Here is a 22219-nt window from a genome sequence, read left to right as displayed (position 1 = left end):
CAAGCCAATATTTGTATTTTGGATCTTTCGACAGGCAGTATAATTTCTCTTGCGTCCAGGGCAACAATTTCACGCACAACTGCTTCCACTAAGTACAGCACAACTCTTTATGTAACAGAGATCATATTAATCCTTATGTCTTGCCAAGCATTATGAGCGCAAGAACCACGGAGCATTTGGTGCAGATCTGGCGCATCGCGAAGCCCTCGTTTTTAATCGCAACGAGGCAACGTTTGCATCCGACACACGCGATATTTTAGTAACACTATTCTTGGATTTCAGTGACGTCATATTAACAATGTTTGCTTTTATTGACGGTCAATGTAGAGAAATATGTCTTAATTAGATTTCTCGTTTATAACCACTGGAGGATTGATAGCTAACTAGTACGTGAATCGAATGCTTTTGTTCAGGACGCTGTACACTCTGTCCAAACTCGGCAAAGCAGACTCAGAAAAACAAGGCTGTGGATCATGTGTGAAATGTATGGGCGTGGAAAGAGTTGCCTTGATGGAATATGAAGTCAAGACCCGAGTATTGGCGTTGCTCCCGCGCTGATGCGTCGTACAAGAGAAGCATATTTGTATTCGAACTGAATTGAAAGGGAAAGCCAGCTAGAAGCTGACGGACGTTCTCGTCACCTACAGTGAATCGCTTTTTTTAAATCAGGCACGCTACGGCCCCCGTTCAAAACGAGGTCCGTTTGGGGTCCTTGGCTACCATGGTAACCACTTATAAACAACAACAATGCCGCGCCGTGAGGTTCTGTTAAAGTGAAGAGAAGTGTTTTTTAAGTAATCCGTCTCTGCATGTCGACAATGAAGGGTGCACGATTGCCGCCTCTGTCGGCGCCTGGAAGGCAAGGATAAATATAGCGCTAGCTTAGATAAGAGCAACGTCCAGCAAATGTTCAAACGTGTTTCTTCAGTATCGCTGAACGCTACATTATGTGAACAAAAGTATTGGGACACCTGATCATTCATTGTTTCTTCTGACACCAAGGGAACTCTTCCTACTAGCTAGATTTTGGCGTATTGCTGTGAGAATTTGATTGCATTCAGCAACATGAACATAAGTGAGATGTTTGATGATCGCCACTCCACCTCATCCCCAACTCTTCCCAAAAGTATTGGATGGAGCACCATCATTCCATGGTGTCAATAGGGTTCATATTTATTTGTTCCAAAGAGTCCAGAGAGTTTATTTGTTCCTATTCTTTTGGAAGTACTTCACTACAGGTACAAGATAAGATGTGTGTGTGGGTACATTTGCACTGCATCAACAATGGGTGCACCTCAAAGTAGCTGAATGCATTCATCAAAAGGGGTGTCCACAAACATTTGGACATATAATGTATTTCTTTGTGTATTACAAACACAGCGCTGTTTGTAAAAATGAAATTATTCATAACTAACAAATAGGGTGTGACACTGACTGTTGGCCAAGCTACCGCTAATGTTGCAAGCTAAGCTGCAAGCTGTCTCTTTGTCAGTAGCATCAGTCAATACCTCACACTCCACAGTTGGCTAATGTTGTTCTTATACTGTGTCTGACTGAAAGTGTTGAAAGTAAGCACCTCCTTTGTTCCAGGACTTCATCAGGCAAAGGGGCCCGACGGCAAGTAAAGCCAGCTTCAGTGTTACTCAGAGTAGGTTGCCTTTGAATATACACATGCACTAACTTGCCATGGCATTGAACTCCTTCGGTTCTGTCTGTCTGTGTCACTCAGCCCTTAAATGTATGTCATATCTTTCAGAGTAAAGGTGCTGATAAACCTGGCTATCTTTCAACCTGGCCTGCCCATGTCTCCTCTCAGATTGTCCTGCAAAAAGACCCTTTGTCTGGAGTGAACAGGCATCATGGGTATGTCATGAATGTCATGAAAGCAGTCATTCGTTGCCTATAAAAAAATTCACCCCTTGGATGTTTCCCCCTTTTATTGCTTTTATAAATTGCATCTTAGTCCACATAATCTGGCTTTTTATGGCAAAAGCATATTTCTACAAAGTAATGTCAGTTATAAAATAAAAATATATGATGTAAAATAGGTGTCTTGGTGGCCTCCCTGGCCTATACTCTTCAATAACCTTTCTCTGAGTAGTGTGGAGAGTTCTTTTGGCCTCATGGTGTATCTATAGTCATAAATACTAATCAATCAGTGACTGGACCTTTCAGACTGATGTCTTTATACTACACTCACTTGAGACACATTCAGTGCACTCAGGTGACCTCCATTTCACTAATTGCAAAACTACTAGCAGCTGTTAACTAGACTACTGTTAGCTAGACTACTAGCACCTGAACCACTGTTAAATTACATTAGTCTATTTAAAGGTGAATGCTTATGCAGTCACTTATTTTGCATTATGTATTTTTTTTTATTTATTATGAATATATATTATACAATATATATTACATAAATATATATATTTTAATGCATTTATTTAATATTTAATTCTAGTCAAAAAGGTCAAATTATATTAACCATTGATCCATTTTTAAAGGCAATAAAAGGGAAAACAAGGGGTGGAATATTTTTTTATTGTTTATCTTCATAAATATTCTAAAATAATGTATACTGTATAAATAATGTAAAATATAAATAAAAATAATGTATAATGTATACATTTATTATAAAGTATAGATTTATTAAGTATAAACTATATGTTACTGAAAAAATAAAACCCCAAAAATAACACATTATTTGCTTCAAAGCTACATATGCAAATATGCAGCTTATTCTGAACTGAGAAATTGGAAAACTCAGAGCTCACAAAAAAGCTAATTGGTTGTACCTCAATTTCTCAATTTCTAATTCCATAACAAACTAGATATGCATTTACTGAAGGAAATATCAGTGCTTGCAAAGCAAAAAAATAACATAAATGTGAAATAATAAAAGAAAAAGAAATGTAACGTAGTTTAGAAAGAGAAAGTTTGTGACCTAACTTTAGGTTGGCTTGTCATTATAGAAAAGAGCCGCTGCACTTTGTAGACCTACACAACAAAGTTTCTAATCAGTTCTTCTTCAGTTATTGATCCTGGAAGAATAATAAGAAGCAATAACAATACTTAACTTTGCAAGCACTGTAATGACATAACACACATATAAACCAAAGCAGAGTAAAAAGGGAGTTTAGCAGCTTATTGTTTAGCAGTTATTGTCATTATTGTCTGAGTGCCTTGTGCTTTGAACTGCAAAACGTGCTGTAGATGCAGTGATGAATTTGGAGGACCCGTACCAAAGCCGCGGTTCCTGGAACAACTCGAGTGCTATCTGAAGAGAGAGCTGACAGCTCTGGACCCGCTCAGCCCCAAACTCCAGGAGCGCAAGCTTCAGGTTTACACTTTAGTACATATGTAACATCTATATAACACATCTTTATTGAAAGCAGGGTGCTAAGTTTTGTTTTCAAATTTTATGATGTAATAAAGTATGCATGACATACATGAAGAAGAATCCACGTTCACTGAAATGCCTCTTGCTGTTCAGTAATAGTGTTGATCCTTTAAAGGTGTACCGGGAAGTTTTTGACTATTTTATTGAGGACTTTAAAACATACAAGCCGCTGTTGTGTGCCGTCAAGAATGAATATGACATCACTCTAGGTATGTATGAATTTTGCTTAAAAAAATATAATATTCGATAATATAAAAGCTGATAAAAAGTAAAATCTGATATCATTCCACAGTCAACTCCAGAAATGGACTAGACAAAATTAATGGTGCCCTCAATGTAATAATAATTTGAATAATTTGATAATAATGATAATAATAATTTGAATAATTTGAAAGGTGCCTTCTCGCAACCAATGTTTTGAGATCTCTCCACAGGTGTCATATAGGATGTAGATCCGGACTCATTATTAGCCACTTCAGATCTTTCCAGTGCGTTGTCTTAAAGTTTCATATACCTCTCTACTGGAATATTGGAGCACCCTTCCAACTGGAGACCCAGCTATCTGACACTGGGCCCTATACTGCGCTCCAAGATTTTTTTGGTAGTCTTAAAATTTCACAGTGCCATACACATAATCAAGACACCCAGTGCCAGAAGCAGCAAAACAACCCCAAAATATCTTTAAACTGCATTATTTTCTTTAAAGGCCTTGTTTCATTTTCTTAAATGCTTCAATATAGCTTTACCAAAAAGCTATATTCTTGTCTCTTCTGTCCACAGGGTTATTCTCCCAGAATGAATATGGCTTCCTCAGTTCTGGCTGTTCAGTGGGCTCTTCTTGGATCTCTTACAATAGTGTCCCATTTGATTCAGATGGTGCCAGAGTTGTACCATGTGTCTGCAGGTCAGCTTGAAGTTGTTAGGAAGTTGATTGAGGGTCTTTAGTCACCATTTGAGTAGTCCATCATTGCAATGCTCCATGAGTTTTTCTCTTCCGTCCACGTCCAGGGAGGTTAGTCTCAGAAGATTGACTTGTAGCTTTGAGATTGTCCATGCTCTTCCATAATTTTGGTTCTTACATCCTCGGATGATTCTTTGCTCTTCTTTCTTTTCTCCATGCTTAGTGTAGTACACAGAGGCAAACACAGAGGCAACTTTTTCTCCATTCAAACTGGTTAAAGGTGTGATTTCTCTATGTGCCAGCACACATTAGCTGTCATAAATACAAATGAAAGAAGCATGACTGAAATACAATTATTATTAAGGATGCCAGTACTCGTGTTCAGTCCGTTTTTGAAGTTCTGTGTGGAATGATTCTGAATTTGACTTTTATTCTCACCTTTTTTGTGCTGTTTCAATGCAACCAAACCAAATAAGCGTAAAAATGGTGTCAACACCAAAGCATTTGTAACTGTGACAGATATCTGAGAAGAGTGGTGCATTTTCTAAAATATGTGCAGGGGTGTCAGTATTTTTAGCCATGACTGTAAATGGTTAAATGATTCTAAAAGGATAGTGTTGTGCACTGTCATATAATAAGTAGTATGGTAGAAAGCTGTAAATAAAAATGAGAACAATCAAAGGTGCTGTAAAAGACTCATAAAAAGGGAATATGCTGTAAAGCATTGAGGATTATATTACAGTAAAATTTATGTCAGGAATTAATCAGATCTCAATGCAGACAAATTGACTATAAAATACTAATCATATTAAATTATTTTCACTCATGGTCATTTTTATAGAGATATTATGCAGTAAGTGACAGTTTGACAAAGCATTAAAGCAAATGTGAATTACAGCATCAACCTCCAGAAGTCCTTGCTCAGCCTCTACCTAACACTTCTCAGTATAATAAACCTATGGCATCCACAAAGCAAATTATACATAACAGTCTTATGTAGAAAAAAAGTACTAAATGTTTGTAGCTGTACTGAAGTTTCCTTTGTTGTCCCAGCATATTTGCAGGAGCAGATCCGAGAGCTGGAGCCGCTCCGTTCCCAGTTGGTGCTGTTGTCTGAACGGTGTGATAAGAAGGTTCTAGGCTTGCGGGAGAAAGAGAGAGCTGAGATCAGGATTTTAAAACAGGAGCGCCAGCATTTGCAGCAAGTCATTGAGAGCATGAGGGAGGAACAGAGAGCCTTGCAGACCCAGGTTAGATCTGCTTCATCATTTGTCATGTTGTCATTTCTTACATGTCTTAGGATCTGTGTGTAAACTGGTGTTTAAGAAGCCTGTTATTGGCTTTGAAACTTACCAAACCTTATTGAGGATTTCCCAACAAAGTGGATTTGGAGAAGATTTGTAGTGCTGCCTGATTGAACCTATGCGGCCGCTACCACTAAAAGACTTTTTTTTTGTCTTATTATTATTAGAATTCTTCCTAGAATGTGGTCCATTTCTTTTTTCTAAAATCAACACAGGGTAAATAATATGCATATGCCCATTGATATTATTAATTCAGCGGTCCTGAAAATTCCACAGTGTTTTTTAACTTGCCCAGGCCAAGACTTCTTAGCTTTCTGTGTTCATGATTGACTACAGCTGGTAGGTTCTCTGTGTCCACATAAAAAGGGGTTCGACAGCTCTCATTGGTTTGACCAACACACATTAAAATGGGAAAGTCCAAGGAGCTTAATGCAACATTCCTACACAAATGCAGATTCCAAGATCAGTTCAATACTAGTTATTTCTGAGGTGTAAAAACTTTGCCAAGGCTTGAAAGTAGACCCAAACTGTCACCCTTCGGATGTAAGGAACCAACCTAATCTAAGGCACAAACCCACCAGTGTCCCTGTCTACGGTCAAACCAGACAGAGAAGCTAGTGTACAAGAAAGAAGCCCCTGTTCCAAAATCAACACCTTCAAGCTTGACTAGTTTGCAGTTGACAACACAGACAAGAAACATGCCTTCTGTAGGAAAGTGGGGGACAGAGGAGACAATGATTAAGTTGTTTGGCCACAACGATTAGAGAATCTTTATGTTTAGAGGATACCAAGTGAACTGCTTGGTAGTGGTAGTATCATGTTCTGGGGCCTGGTACATTGCACAAAGTGGATGGAACAGTGCAGGTAGGACTACCTCAGAATTCCTCAGTAAAACCTAAAACCGTCAGCTAAAAGGTTGAACGTGGGACACAATTAGGTGCTCCAACAGGACACTGACCCCAGACACGCATCAAAGGTGGAATGGATAATGTAGGCTAACACATAAGCCACTAGGAAAATTTCATTAAAATGTGCCAAACAAAGTGGTCAAATATCCAACCAGAATTTTGCCAGAAGCTTGTTTTACCAAATATTAGGTGTACTGTATGGTATTTTTCACCGAAAATCTCCAATGAGTTTTTTTTTTTAATTTGATTATTCGATTCATGTGCTGGATAAGTGTTCTGACCACAACTGAACAGTCCAAAATCTAATCAGGCATCCAACATCCACAGCATGAGATTACAGGGCTGTAACACATGCCTTAACTACAACTACTAGAATGTTGTTTACTGGATGTACGCTGCATTGATTCATACCTTCTATTTCGGCTCCTTCACAGGTTTACCGCCTAAAGGAGGAACTAGCAGTGCAGTATCTGCAATACAGGGATGAACATGATGCCCGCAAGTTGCTAATTGCCAATATTAGCAGCGTAAGCTACAACCCAGAGGAGGATCCGGACATGGCCCATGATGGTGACGGTCAGCAATATCGTATAACAGATAATCCTGAGAATCAGTATCTGAATCAGAATCAGATGCTTTTGGGTACACAGAGGCACTATGAGTCATTGATCACAGTTGGAAGAAGCCAGTCTAGAGTTTGATCAAACGTTGTTGGAGTGAATTCATTCGTAGGTGTTTGATAAAGACAGTGAGTCAGTGACGAAGACAGTAGGTTGTTCCTTTCTCATTCTTTCCTTTTCTTTTAGAGGTGCAACCTGAGGATCCTGTAACTGTGAAGCTGGCTCTAAAAGTTTGCAGAGAGGATCTAACCAAGGCCCAGGTGGAGCTTAACCGCTTACATGCGGAGTATGGAGATGTTGTTCCTCGTAGAGACTGGGAGAATCTAGACCGCATGTACAAGGAGAACCTATTAAAGGTACAGTATGAGGCAGTGCTTCATGTGACCCACTTTACAATTTTACCAATCTTACTTAAAGCACCCTATTCCCTATTCTACCAATCTTACCCTTTACCCCTTAAAATAACAGCTTCAAAAGCTTGCTAATGCTCCACAGACTTGTTAATAGGAAGAATAGTGTCTCAATTTCAGCTACTCTGTACTCGATACACTGCTAGATGCGCAATGTAACTTGTAGTGAAGCAGGCAGGACAACGCTCGCCAAAATAATCAAATCTAATATTCAAATTTGTCTAAAAGCTTGAATACTACTGTATCAGTCCACATTATTCTGTCCCTTTTAATGCAGATACTCTAGATTAGGGGTAGCTCAAAGCATGAATAACACTTTTCGACTGTTGGGTGGAGCTCAGTGGCAAGAAATACCAAATCTCGCATAATGCTGCTTTGACATGGCTGTTTTAAACGCACATTTAGGCATCACAAATTAAAGGGACAGATGAAAGCTAGCTGTTGGTGGACATACATATAGGAATGCTTTCTACCTTTAAAAGGAATCTTGTTGGTGTAAATAACTGCACGTTATATACATCATCACCAACAGTTACAGTCAACGGTACTGTATATGTGAATGAATACTTTCCAGCCATAAAATAAATTTGCTTAATATGGAAAAACTATCAGACAAAGCCCAAAGATTTTAGTTATATCAACAATGTGTAAATCAGCCATCACAGTTCAACATTTTGACACAGATCTAAATTCCCTGTTGCAGCTGGAGACTTCACAAACCGACTTTGACCAAATGAAGTCAGAATATGACGCACTGCTAGACGTACATCGCCAGGTCAGCTTGCAAAAAGACAGTCTTCAGAAGGAACTAGAGGTTTTCCAAGAGGCCTCCACTCCTAGACCACACTGGGAGCAATGTGCAGGTAGACATTTGTGTACTAGTATTATTCACTCCATACAGACATTTATTTTATATTCCAATACATTTTGTTTACTTTTTTTGAATAATTTGACACTATATTCCAAAATACAATGATCAGCCATAACATTAACACTGCTGGCAGGTGACCCAAATATCACTGATATATATCTATCGATATCTCAATGTTTTGTTACAGTGGTACCTGTCAAGGGGTGGGATATATTGGACAAGCAAGTAAACTCTTAGTTTTTGAAGTTTTTGTGTTGAAACCAAAATTAGCAAGCATAAGGACCTGAGCCACTTTGACAGGGGGCACATTGTGATGGCTATATTACTTGGTTTAGAGCATTTCAAAAACTGTAGGTCTTTTCTGATGTGCAGTGGTAAGTACCTACCAAAAGTGCTCCATGTAAGGAGAACTCATGAACTGGTGCCAGGCTCATGGGTGCCCAAGGTTCATTGATGTGATCCTTGGAGGCCCCACCTTGCAGCTTACAGGACTTACAGGATCTGTTGCTAACATTTTAGAGGTCTTGTGGAGTACATGCCTTGATGGGTCAAAGCTGTTTTGGTGGTACAAGGAGGGTCCTACACAATATGTATAATAATAATGTTATGGCTAATCAGTGTTTTTCTTTTTTCCTGTAGGCCTATTGATACTGCAGTGCATTGACTGTTACTGTTTTGTTTGTGTAACCCCACATGTTTTAAGACGTGCTTGGTAGCAGGGAACGTTGGTCTGAGATCTTTGAGGGCCAGTCCAGCAAGAAAAGGCTGGAGATCCTGTTGGAGGAGTTGAACAGCATGGGCTTGCAGCAGAAGGAGTTCTTCTCTGGAATGGTAAGAACCCACCTCGTAAAATTACTCCCTGCAACATTTGTTACAGTTCACATCTTGGATTTGCTTTTCACAGGACCAGGCTTCCAATAAAGACCTGCTTTGTCTTCCCAGGGTACCTCCAGTGATGTTCCCATCTACCTGCGCTACGAGGGGCAGCTGAGGAACCTCAGGCTACGAAAAGCTGATGTTGTCAGAATTATAAAAGACATATGGAGGGAGAAAGCATCTGAAGATGAGAAGGTAGTTAGTTCAGAGCCACTGACTTAGGAAGTTGTCTAATAAATGAATGCAGGTGATAATGTATTTCTTGGTGGTGTGCCTTTCCAACAAGTTGGATGACCGCAGTGATCTGAAGGAGTTTCTACACCAGTATATGGAAAGACAGCATGGAGGGCAGGCAGGAGAGTGGGTCTACAGCTTGCTGGACAGCATTAAGTGCAACCTAAAAGATGACTTTATCAGCCTCTTCTATGACATACTCACCAACAAGGTTGGTCCCTAAACCTGAAGCAAATCACTTTGTCCACTTTTCTAAATAGTCCAATAAAGTGCTGAATTATTTTTATTAATAAATGAATCCATAGTTAATTGTATAGGACTAAAAATGGAGATTAAGGCTTGGCTATATGACTTAGCTTTGCTTTTATGTGTGCCAGGTGCATGAGAGTTTGTACCATGGCCAGACCCAACTACTGTCTAACCTGCTTAAGGTGCTCATACAAAGTGACAGCACTGAGAGTGGTTTGCTCACTGCAGCTGAATTCAGGTGAGGGTGATATTAAGATGCATATTAATGCATGACGAGCTGGTTTCCTGGACACAAATTAAGCCTAGAACTGAACTAAATTGTAATGCCCATCCTGATTCACCTCTGAAAAAATCTGGAATGCTTTAGAATTAGGGTAAGTTTCTTGATCTGGGAAACTACTACTAATTCATTTAAACTGTTTAGAATCATTTGCTGCATGAAGTAGAAAAAGTAGAACATCTGATGACCTTGTTTGGTGTGTTGCCTTGGATTTGAATAATTGTGCATAAGAAACTGCTGATTTCCAGAGAGGCTCTGAGGACAGCTTTCCCGCTGAAAGGAGATCAGGATATAGAGGAGCTGGTGGTGGCTGCTCAGTCAGAACTGGAGACCAGTGAAGGAAGCATTGCTTATCAGAGGCTGTACACAGAGGTGAGCTCTTAAACATGCCATGTCGCATTAAACTATTGTTCTGCACCTACAAATGCCTCTCATGGCCTGCAGTGGTTTCTGGTGTGTGGTTTAGAATCTAAATCTCTGGTAAATTATCTTCCTTTCGCTGATACCAAAGTGGTCAAATTAGGATATTTCATAATACACCATAATTTAAGTCTTAATTATACCACCTAAAATATCTTTCTACTCCAGGATACAGATGGGAATCATGGTCAGTTCCTTGGTTTAGTGAAAAGGCAGGCTACAGCAGAGAGACATCATTACATCAACCAGTTAAGGACACAGCTGGAAGGCAAAGAGTAAGAGCCCATGCTATGAGCCCTCTCTGATAATATGACAATATGTATTAATGGTATTACATGAATTATGTAACTTGTTGAAGAGTTATGTCCCACATTCCATCCTTACAGGGTAGTCAGTGTGGAGGAGACAATGTCTGCTTTCAAAACCATCGATCCCACACTGGACTCGGAATCTCTGTATTGGAACCTACGGATAGCGTTCCACACTAAAGACCTGACCCTGCACACAGCACTACTAAGCACTGAAGTCGCAATACAGCGCCTCTCTGTGGCCAATGTGAGCAGGGCAGGACCCATGCCTCAGCCTGAGTAAACTCACTACAGTTTATTCAAACATATTATACATTTTTATATGGATCCTGATCTATGAACACACGTTCATAATAAAGTCTTCATATCATCGTTGTCGCACAAAAACCTGCTTAACCTTCAGTGAAAGTCTGAAAAACTGATTTTGGATCATTTCTATTTATCCATTCATCATGAAATTAATGTATGGAAAGAACAACTGTTGTATTGAAATTATGTGACAGCAACAATGGAGATACAAGTTTTTTTGTGACAGTGATGATATGAGATACGTTAATTGTAATATCAAGAGAAATTAAAAAGTAAAAAAAAGTATCACTTGTCTTTGCTTATATATTAAGACTTTTGTATTTCAAAGGAACATTAAAAGATGCCTATAAACTAATCAGCAGAATGATGTGTCTTTTTTTCAATGAGGAATGGGTATCAAACAGTATGATAGATGCACCGTTTCTATATCAAAACAAATGGACAGTAATTTTGCAACCTAATTAATGGTATCCTGTCTTGTTATAATAAATTACAAAAATCTAAGTTTAGCATTCTGTTTTGTTTAAAGTTTAGCCTGTACGTTTTTGTAGGCTATATGCTGACCGTCGCACTGAGAGGTTCACAAACCAGCCTCAAAACACCAACTCCCAGCATTCATATGTGTGGCTAATGTGCGCATGCTCGGCCGAGGAGGCGGGTCGACTTCTCACCGCGGCGCGCGCCGTAACCGCCATAACTGGAACCGGGGAATCGGTTTGGGCTCACTGAGGTAAGTTAGACTCCGATGCCCCATGTCCTGTTTAATGGGGTCTCTGTTTGGCCGCAGGCATACCACGGCCACGAAATCCGTTAGGCAACGTGAAACAGTTCCTATTTTGCCTCGTCAGTGGTTGTGGGGCTCGGCCGGGTGTCTGTCTGTCAGGACACGCCTATGAGAGAGCGGCGGTACGGGCCGTGCCGGGGCTCAGAGCGCTAACGCTACGGCGAAGGGCTCAAGTGGCTCGGGGGTATTTTTAGAAAGGGGAGAAAACACGTGTCGTCTGGAGTCGCATGTCCCTACAGAGACATATCCTGCGACAGTGGAGCAGTCAGCTGCAGGCCGACATTTTCGCGTCTTTCAGACGTTGGGTTAGCCGGCTTGTGCTCGGACACACCGCGTTAGCTAGCTCGCCCATGTTAGCAGGCAGCTCAGGGAGATGAATCAGTGCACGCGCAGCTAGTCGTTAGTCAGGGTGACTACCGTAGCTATTTTAGTGTCCTGTCTGATAGTCACCAGACTAATTCCTCAAACGAAAGCTGTTAAATTTGAAGGAGGACTTCAGCGTTGTTCTGCTGACGGTGTTTTCTGAGAGGAGTCAGCGTTAGTTTAGCTAGCACTGGCTAACGGTAGCTGGTCGTACTGGAGCCATGCAGGATCTGACTGTTGGCTAATGTAAAAGCTATCAGACCGTGGCGGGGTGGGAGGCTCATTTCATTACATTTCCAACTGGCCACTTAGCGGTGGTATAGATGGACAATTGAACCGCTGCCCGTTGATGATTAAATGATTAAGATTATTCACGTGTATTTGTTTATGTTATGAAAAACGGGCAAGTTAGCTAGCTAGTGCTAGTATCCGACGTTACGGCTATCTAGCATATCTATCTATGATTCTGCAGTCTAATAATTCAGCTCTCTCAAAAACAACAGTAAGTAGTGGTTAAGCTTATCATAGCCCTCCGTAACAGTCAAGTCATGACTTATCTGAAAACATGTGACAGTCCAGCGACGTCGAAACACACAGATGCCGATGTGGTCTCGTATTGTGGCCACTAAAGGACCTGAGCTGCTATAAAGAATAAAATGGTGTTCCTGGTGTCTGCCTGATGTGAAGCTGTGTGATTTGACTGGACTGTGCTCTCCCTTTTGACTCAAGCCAGGGGTTTTAAAGAGGGCTTTGGAATGAGGCCACTTCCCCCACTGCACACCACGAAGTTATTTCTGCTGATTTTCTCTTCTGTTAGTTATTGACTCTCACACCATCAGAGCTGTAGCCAGCGTTGCTAACGCAGTGCTGCATGTAATAAAATGACATCGTCATTTTTTTAATAAAGAGTAGAACAGTAATGTAGGCAGCTCTCTCAGAAATGTGAGGGTGGCACTCTCATGTCAGTGTTAGGATTCCTCTGACGACTGTTCTCTGTTTGAGAACCTAACCCCAGCCTAAGAAAGTTCACCTCCCTGTCAGGCACACACTGGGTTTCACATACACGTTGAGTTGCAGTGTTTAGTTTATTGATGTAAGGATGCATTTAGGACAGCACAGTGAAGTCTATTGAATCTCAAAATGGCAAATGGTAGACGCAAACCCGTAATGAGTGTCTGTTTTTCAGACACATTAAAGTTTTTGGTCAAAACTTGAAAGACAAAACATTTTAATGTTAAAACCAGTAATTTGATCTGTTTACTGATGATGCTTTCCAACAGACCACACTGCTTTAACTCTGTTGAAAACACCCTAGATTCTATTCTCCAAGTGCTTTTTCTGATTTTTGAAATGAAATGACTTCATTACTTATACAAATCTTGAACTACATCTGAAAAAAGTCTCGTAATTCATAATTGGGTAATTATGAATTACGATTTGAGTAGATTTATGGTTAAATAAGTATTTTCCTAAAACACTGTCAAAAAAAAAAAGTCAATAACCATCCTGTCATTTAAAGTCATGCATGTGGGATTATGTGTGTGTGGACGTGCCATGTTTTTTCATATATATACACTAATAAAGAGAGAAAAATACCACTGATTTTTAATCACGTCTAGTGTGTAACAGTAGTACTGTATATGTACTGTGTATTCTATGGATATCATGTCTTTTGGGGTTCTCTTGTGCCATTTATTTTTAATGAATTTTATTGCAAAGCTTAGAATGCCCCCATAGACCAACAAATGGTGTAGTTACTGTAGTGTTGAGATTTATGAGGTAAGTGATAAGATACCATGGACCACTGAAGTCGTGTTGTCATTCTGTAGTCCGCATAAGTTGTGGCCTATTTCTCTTTCTCTATTGATTCTATTGCTATTGATATCTATTTCTCTATTGCTGCTACTTTTGTTTACCTGGTGTAAATGCTTTGGAATGTCACGTGACCCTCTGAATTACAAGGACGAATGCAAATTTTACATTTACGTATGAACTAATGCTGCTGCGCACTGAACTGACATCATAAGACTGGCAGCCACAACAAAATAGCTCAAACAAATGAAATATTTTGTCAGATGAGGCTAGGTAAGGTTCTTGGGTTGTATTATAGTATATTTTATGTAATGATCCATTTATTTTTTTTATACATCATGATTCAGTGAGCAGTGTTTGCTTGTTACTACTAGGGGCGGGGAGTTTTTAAAACTCAAGGTAAGAAATGGGTGCAACAGTGCTTTGATTAGAAATGTAGTGAACTAGATGTATTCATGGCATATTGTCAAAACAGATCTATATATGTGGGGTCAAAATCTGATATAAAAAAAAATAAATCCAGCTAATGTTTGATACTTTTCCAGTGCCTGTAGCTGGGTGTGTCAGGATGGGAGACAAGCCGATCTGGGAACAAATAGGATCCAGCTTTGTGCAACATTACTATCAACTGTTTGACACAGACAGAACACAACTTGGATCAATATATGTAAGTATTAAAACAGGATTGCCTCCTTGGTTTATTTCTTTTCATCCTTTAAAGCAGCAAGGGGGTGTAGTCTGTTTGACTGTGTTAAGCCAGTGTATTTATTAAGGTCATATGCATGTCAGAGAGTGTTGTGATCCGTTTACTCAGACCTCGTAGCACTGTTATTCTCCACCATTCTTCCTTCATATCATGAATTTTTGGTACTCCGCAAGATCATCTGGCCGTAACAAGAATTAAGACGAACTACTTTTCTCTGTATCCTCCTTCGTCTTCTCTCTCGTTTATCCTCAAATTGTGTTAATAAGCTTTGTTCAAGTCTAAACAATCAAAAACCCCTTACAAGTATATGTCATAAGTGTTTGTGTGACAACAGAGAGATTAGTAGTAAAGCAAAATTCAGACATGTGGAAACAACTTTTCTTATGTTGTACTGGCCCTGCAGTTTTTTTTTGTTTGTTTTGTTTTGTTTTGTTTTGTTTTTGTTTTTTTAACCTGCATCCATTGTCTTTCACAGATTGATGCATCATGCCTTACGTGGGAAGGACAGCAATTCCAGGGAAAAGCAGCGATTGTGGAAAAACTCTCTGTAAGGATTTAGTTTTTTAGGACTAAATATACATAAAGTTGAATTCTACTACTACTGATAGCTGTATAAAATTGGAAAATTTAAATGTAAAGTGTGTTGTTTGAGTATTATTTTGCCATAGAGAACCCTTATAGTACAATATATGGACATAACTTCGATCATTTCTGCAGTTGCTGATTATTGTCCATAGTGTTTGCTTAGTGGGTTTTTTTTTGTTTGTTTTTGGTATTATAGTATATTTTAGGTAGCTGGTGGTATTATATAATATTATTAAACTTTTATTTAGCATTTTTATCAATGTGCAGTATTTGCTTATTTGTAGCATGGCTGTAGCAGTGTTCATATTTTGACTCCTTAATAACCTTGTAATTAAAAAAAAACAAACCCACAATCCATGACCCAAAACTGTGATCCGTTCTAAACCACGAGGTCTGTGATTCGTTACACGTCTAGCGACAGAGTGAGTTGATGTTACTCAAAGCAAATAGCTGTTTTCCCCAAAGGCAGAAAGTTTGGAGGACTGAGTGTAAATGGAGTTGGTTTCAAAGTCACATTCCACAGCTCAGGTGTGGGAACACAAGCTGGTATGTCGACTATGTTTAAAAAGTATGTACTCATTTATGCATTATTTATTTACAATATAAAAAAAAAACATTTTAATTCTACTGTCTGAATATTCTTAATGATCAAACATTTACTGCTCTTTAAAAGTGTGTAATTGCATTGTTATGCTATTATATTATCATTATTCAGGCAACAAACTTACATACATGCTTTAATGCTGAGTGCACACTTATGCAGTCTTAATGTTTCAGCAACATATTCATACAACATATCTTCGTACAATGTATTTTCAAGCAAAATGAATCTTGCACTGGGAGCAGTAATGGGCATGTCATGAGAATGTGAGAGAAAACGTTCATGGAATTCGGCAACAGCAAGCAAACATGGCAGAGGGGCTTTTGGGGGTCGGGATGGGGGCGTAAATATAAAGCAAGGCTGCTGACTACTTTCTATAGGGGTGGGTTTGGAGTCTCAGATTTGTGAAATGAGAGTGGTATAGTGATTCTAAGATTTCAAAGTTGTGTAGTTTCCACTAACCAATAAAAGCACTAAATGCTTTGGATATGTGGCTCCTTTTAATACTGTTGTTAATATGTGTGGCTTGGACAAATAACAGCAAGCCACTGTGAATATTTTTCTTTACATTTTAATTTAGTTATACTGATTTTAAAAACATTGCTGGATTTCAAAATCTATTAAATCTAGATCTATTAAAATTGCAGGACAATGCAGCTGTGCTGTATTGCTTTCTAGGTGTGTGTTTTTTTTTTTTTTTTTTTTTTTTTTTTTTTTTGTAATTATTATTGGTAGAGACTGTTTACAAATGCATACATGTGTAATGTGAATTCATTCAGCCACTAGGCTCATCGCTGTGGACATTTGAATACAGACAAATAGAGTTTTTCATTATTATTTCATTACATTGTAGCTATGTAACCTGGAACCTCCCAAGCAGGCATGGAACTAATAAACAGTTTTGTATACAAAATATATGAATTTATATGAATATGAATTTCCCATTTCAGTATAAATATGAAATTTAGAAAAGATAAGATGTGTCCAAGCAGTGAGCAAATGTTTAGAATTGTCTTTTTTGTCTCCTCAGAGCCTGCCCTTCACAAAAATAGCCCACAGCATAACAGCACAAGATCACCAGCCCACTCCTGACAGCTGCATATTGAGTATGGTAGTAGGACAACTAAAAGTAAGTATTTATACTACATTATCGATAGTTACAGCGTTTACTTCAGTGTTACTACAGGGCATATACACATGTTTGTGGGGGAAAATATGAAAACTGGCTTATAGACTAATCTCAGATATTTGGAAAGTACCAAAGCGTGTGCCTAAGCCCTGCACCAACAGCATGTGCCAGTGGCAGATGCCACATGGGGGTGCACATTTGTAGATTTCAAATGAAGTGGTATTTTAGAGATGTATGTGTGTGTGTCTGTCAGGCTGATGAGGACCAGGTGCTGGGCTTCCAACAGACCTTTCTGCTGAAACATTACAGCAATGCCTGGGTTTGCACCAATGAGGTCTTCAGGCTTGCCCTGCACAACCTTTGACCTCACACGCTCTCTCTGGTCACATGGCCTTCCTCTCCCCTCTGACTGTGTGTAAGGATCTGTGCTCTGCTTGGCTTGCCCTGATTGGTTCAAACAGACCCTACTACTAATGACTCTGGGCAGCATGCAGAACTAGCTCCAGCTCAAATCCCCCTGCTATTCGAACACTCTCCTCGGCCATAATTAAAGTGTATAGTGTAAAACCTAAAAAGCTTTCTGTATAGATTCATGTATTCCTAATATGCCAGAACTTTTACAGACCAGAGACAAGGAGCCTTTTCATAAGGTGTGCCTTAGAAAAATGGATTTGTTGAAGTTAAGCGTTGACCGTCAATGAATATCATACCAAAATGAATGTTGGTATGGCTTTCATGTGATCAACTGAAAGTCAACATGGGCACGTGGAATGAAATATGGAATGAAATATTAAAACTAAAAATATTAGCTTCATGTCCCTGTATTGCTAATGCCTTCACAAGACCTTCAGGGGAGACTCCCAGTGGCATAGCAGGGTACAGCATCTCGGATGTGTTGAAGCCTAGAACTCCTATAAATAACCTGATTCATCTGTGCTGTTTTTAAAGCTACAATCAGTACTTTTGTAATAAAAAAAAAGGTAGCAGACCTGTTTTGTTCAGGTTGGCACAATCTGACTAATTCTTCTGGATGCCAACCCCACCACCCCCCCTTTCTTTCTGTCTTAAGCTAGGGTTATATAAATACAGCTGTATTTAAAAATGGTAACTATCTTCAAACATAGACAACATTTTAAACTTATGGCGTGTTTTATGTGACATTACTGTTTTGTCTGTCTAGTACACCAAATAAGCTCATTCCCTCGTGCATTTAGAAGGGCAACAGGATGACTGTAACTAAACTTTCAGGCTGGTGATTTTCCCGCCTGTTTTCAGCGTGTGACAAAACATCCCTGTGGAAGCTGCAGGTTTAGCAAACAATCATTCCGGTCTAGAAATGAAGCACCTTCTATGTCTATATGTTTCCCATGGACGTGTTGCGCTGGTTAAAACTGCTTTTGGTTACATTGTTGCAGATCAGTGGCAATGAGAACACGGCAGATACCGGCTGTTAAGTTACTTCTGTTACCATTTACTCGATTTTGCTCTCAGATATGAGGCTTTATTCTCTAAAAAAGTGACTTGAGCCTCAGTTAGCTAGAACATGCTCTGTACTGTTGTTTGACCTGCTGGCTAGCTAACTCAAGTAAGCGAAAGTCCGTTGCACAGCAGTTGGTCAGAATTGCAGCTGCACTGTGCGGCACTTGTTGGATCTGTAACCAACATTACAGAGGAAAAACAACTTTTCAGTGTGTGTTTTGTTTGTTTGTTTGTTGTTTTGGTGAAACGTGTGCTTTCTGTCTTTCCAACGCCAGTCACTTGAACCAGTCATTTTAATCATTCTTATCTAATTTTTATAAGTGGGGTTTTTGGTTTGGTTACCCTGACTTTCTGTGTTTATCAGAAAGTTATCTTGCTAACTAAGCTAAAGCTAACCTGCCTCTCTGTCTCCTGAGTCGCAGCAATTAAACATTTTATTAAATGGTAGTTAGTTGGTGTCCCTGTAAACCCTACCTTACCCACAACATAGATTTAGAATTTAAAATTAAATCATAAGACCAGTATTTCACTTTCTGTAAATGCAGTGATTTGGTTGGCAGATATTTCATAAGTGGTCCATTTTTATACGTACTGATTGTGGTTTGAAGTGTTTGGACCGCATGTACAGTAGTACCTTGTGATGTGATCTGAGGTAGGCAAATACTACTTCTACAGATGTGATAGTGTTTTGTATTGGTCTGTAGGGTGGGAAATATGACGATATGCAGTACTGTAAATTGTTTTATACTAATAGAAAAGCATTAAATTGCTTACATTCTGTATTGCTATAAACCAACTATAATCACAAAGGGTTTGTTTGTTTGTTTTTATTTATTTATTTTTGTTGCCATATCTCCCAGCCCTGTGTAAATTTTTCAATTGGACGCATGCTTGAGTGTAAAACACCGGATTAACTCAAATGCTGTGTTTACATCATGACGGTTAATGGGCGCGGGTGAACCAGATTATCCATTTATGTCAGAGTTTGAATAATAGGGCTGCCTCCATAAAGTAGAAAATGCAGCCTAAGGTCTTATCAGAATTTGTTGTCAACCACAGCAGTTAATAAAACTGGATGTTTGGTGTGTTGTTGTTTTTTTTTTTTTTTTTTTTTTTTTTTTTTTTCCTTTATTTACCCCCCTTTCCTAAAAGATGGCCACTACATGTGCTTTTGGTGTAGTTGGTTATGTTCGACAAAACTCACAGTTAGACAGTTGATACATTAGTGTGTGTTTTAAAACCTATTCAGGTACAAAAGTGGCAAACATTTCACCGCTAGCTATATCAGTTATGCCATGACGTATACCACCATCCATCGCATACCACTATTCCTTTCTTCCCCCCCAAACTCCGAAATGTAAACGCAGCAGGTACTAACATTAACTTGGAGCAGTATGAAGCAGTTGACTTTATCAGAACATTTGAGAATGTTCTGATACTCGGTGGTTTTCAAGCTTGTCCTTAGGGTTCTCCAGATGGTCCACTTTTTTTTTTCTCTAACTATTTGTTGGGGGAAGAAATATGGACCATGTGGGAATCCTGAGAATCACTGTCCCAATGCATGGACCTGAACATGAGTGCTTTTGATCCTCTTTTGGACTTCTAGACATTTTATTGTCTGCTAGATACAACCAGAGTCTGTTGTGGCTTCTATATACTGTAACTAACCCTGTTGTTTTGTGCTTTACTTTATTTGTAGGCAGATGATGACCCCATCATGGGATTTCATCAGAGCTTCATCTTGAAGAACATTAATGAGGCGTGGGTGTGCACCAACGACATGTTCCGCCTGGCGATACACAACTTTGGCTAAAAGCACCTGGGCTGTCAGGGATGTGGGGGAGGGTGGAGAACGGGGCGCTCCGACCCCTGTGACACCTGAACCTGTCAGTCTGCCTTTCATTCATCACTCTTGAGAAACGGCACCGGATTCCAAGAAGTCAAATCACAGATAACATGCAGGCACATACAGTAGCGCCTCTACTCCAGACACGAGAAGCGTTTCTTTGCTGAAAGCCCACAACAGATTCATCAAAGTGACCCCTCTTTCCTCTGCTGATCTGCATGATGGGGAGCTTGAATATTAGAGGACACTCTGGCCAGGAAAAAAAAAAGACGTAAAAATCTAACCTCTGCCGGTTACTATTTACATTTTAGTTGTTTGATTTTGAACTAATAACTGTCTTAACTGTCTCTTTGCTTTAGTATGTAGCGTGTTATCAGCTTGCTTTTATGCTCTTTGAAGCTTTTTTTTCTTCTTCTTTAAACATTTATTTTCTCTCCCTCTCGAACATTGGAGCCTCCATTCATTGTGATGTCAGGTTGCTCTAGCTATCCAAAGAAATGTTAAAACACCACCCAGACTCCTCCTCTCCCTTCAGACCAGTGTGCTTTCCACCTTCTGCTCATTGCTTTCTGTGACAATAATTACCAAGCCACGATACACAATAAAACCTTTGACTTTTTCTTAACAATGGCATCATCTTGTTCCTCCCCATGTCTGGTTTTGCATCTGCCTTTTCCTTTTTTTATAACCATGTTTTTAATTCTCCTTATTATTGATTTTGCTATTGAATAAAAATACACTTCTGTGGGGGATTACAGCAGTTTTAGTGGGCCACAGTGTGTGGGAAAACTACTTTGTCCTCTTGCTTAACATGAAATCCTTAAGAAATCTGTTAATCTTTGCCAAAAAGTATTTTGCTAGTATTTGGAGAAGGCTGTGTCTGGCAGCTTTGCCTGTAATGTAGTAATGACCATAACAGGGGAAAGTTTACAGTGTGTAGCTGTTTAGCACCTGATTTAGAAAAATGTAATTCTTGGGGGACCTTGCTTTTTCTGTTGGTGATCAAGGACACACATGTGAGATCTGGCTAATAACAATCTGGCACAACCAATGAAAAGGTGATATGTTGAGGCTCTGATGCTATGTGGTCCTTTAAGCCTGTTGGGACATAAAGAGTATGTTTGGGTTTTTTTGTTTGGGGTACAAGCATTGTTCATTAATCTGTTACTCTAAAGATTAGAAAAGTAGATTATAATGGGAAAGGCTTATGCTTAATTGAATGCTAATACTGTGTAGGCTCCAGTATTGTCAATGCTCCTGGTTTAATTGTCATTACTTAATCCAGGTTCCCAGTAGGCCTTAATTTATGTGATATTAACAGGGCCTAATACTGCTGAAGATTACTCTGTTAGATTAAGCGTTGAAAGACTGGTGTGTGTGTGTGTGTGTGTGTGAAAGAGTGAAAAGCGGATTAATCCCTGCGCTGTTTACACTGTAAAGGGGCCATACGTGTTTCAGGCACTAGCATGGGGCAGCCTCCTCCTCTTGACGTTTTATGAAAAGGCTTTTGTGTCAACGAATGGAAAACGTGTTGGAAGGTACATGTACTGTACAGTGCATTGATTTGAGCGTTTGCACTGAAATATCCAAGAGCTGCGGCAGGAAACGAGTTGTGATTAGTTTTAGTCACTTTCTTAAACCTGTTTGTGCTTCCTTGCTTACTCTGCTTTGTGAGGATTCACTCTCCAGTGGGTTGCAGAAACAGTACGAAAATAGAGGAAGCTCGGGTGTTTGCGTTGAAAGAAGTAAGAAATGCCATGTACTACAAATACTTTTCAGCTGCTGACATGTATGTAAAATAAAGGAGGTGAAAGCGATGACTGA

The 22219-nt window shown here is 39.4% G+C and overlaps 2 protein-coding genes across 5 annotated transcripts; both read left to right on the top strand.

Annotated features, from left to right (window-relative positions):
* The first annotated feature begins 92 nt into the window (after positions 1 to 92).
* On the top strand, positions 93 to 11445 carry tsnaxip1 (translin-associated factor X interacting protein 1). Of its 4 annotated transcripts, none has more exons than XM_072695424.1 (16): positions 93 to 111; positions 1591 to 1648; positions 1757 to 1863; positions 3214 to 3340; positions 3516 to 3609; positions 5355 to 5551; positions 6948 to 7089; positions 7320 to 7489; positions 8247 to 8406; positions 9118 to 9245; positions 9357 to 9485; positions 9577 to 9735; positions 9902 to 10011; positions 10302 to 10425; positions 10642 to 10748; positions 10860 to 11445. In XM_072695424.1, coding segments are annotated over exons 1-16 (2019 nt in total). In that variant the 5' UTR covers positions 93 to 109; the 3' UTR covers positions 11065 to 11445. The 4 variants fall into 4 exon arrangements, with proteins under 4 accessions (XP_072551525.1, XP_072551524.1, XP_072551522.1 ...); XM_072695423.1 differs by lacking the exon at positions 93 to 111 and adding an exon at positions 130 to 859 and having other exon boundaries at positions 6948 to 7083; XM_072695421.1 differs by lacking the exon at positions 93 to 111 and adding an exon at positions 130 to 859.
* A 282-nt stretch (positions 11446 to 11727) lies between these two features.
* nutf2 (nuclear transport factor 2) lies at positions 11728 to 22200 on the top strand. The gene is made up of 5 exons (XM_072695428.1): positions 11728 to 11820; positions 14595 to 14716; positions 15231 to 15302; positions 16972 to 17070; positions 20249 to 22200. Exons 2-5 carry the CDS (start codon positions 14618 to 14620, stop codon positions 20360 to 20362), a joined length of 384 nt encoding a protein of 127 aa, XP_072551529.1. The 5' UTR covers positions 11728 to 11820; positions 14595 to 14617; the 3' UTR covers positions 20363 to 22200.
* Positions 22201 to 22219: the final 19 nt, after the last annotated feature.

This window comes from Salminus brasiliensis, chromosome 13 (genome assembly GCF_030463535.1).
Source record: "Salminus brasiliensis chromosome 13, fSalBra1.hap2, whole genome shotgun sequence".
Lineage (NCBI taxonomy): Eukaryota > Metazoa > Chordata > Actinopteri > Characiformes > Bryconidae > Salminus > Salminus brasiliensis.
This window is presented reverse-complemented; position numbering and strand designations above follow the sequence as displayed.

Bases quoted from the DNA above. Each gene is read 5' to 3' on its own strand.
- tsnaxip1 (XM_072695421.1), top strand. From the start codon at position 810: ATGTCGACAATGAAGGGTGCACGATTGCCGCCTCTGTCGGCGCCTGGA. The intron at 860-1,590 runs GCAAGGATAAAT...CCTTTGTTCCAG, and splicing joins CCTCTGTCGGCGCCTGGAAG to GACTTCATCAGGCAAAGGGG. The intron at 7,090-7,319 runs GTCAGCAATATC...CTTTTCTTTTAG, and splicing joins CATGGCCCATGATGGTGACG to AGGTGCAACCTGAGGATCCT.
- nutf2 (XM_072695428.1), top strand. From the start codon at position 14,618: ATGGGAGACAAGCCGATCTGGGAACAAATAGGATCCAGCTTTGTGCAA. The intron at 15,303-16,971 runs GTAAGGATTTAG...TTGTCTCCTCAG, and splicing joins CGATTGTGGAAAAACTCTCT to AGCCTGCCCTTCACAAAAAT. The intron at 17,071-20,248 runs GTAAGTATTTAT...CTTTATTTGTAG, and splicing joins TGGTAGTAGGACAACTAAAA to GCAGATGATGACCCCATCAT.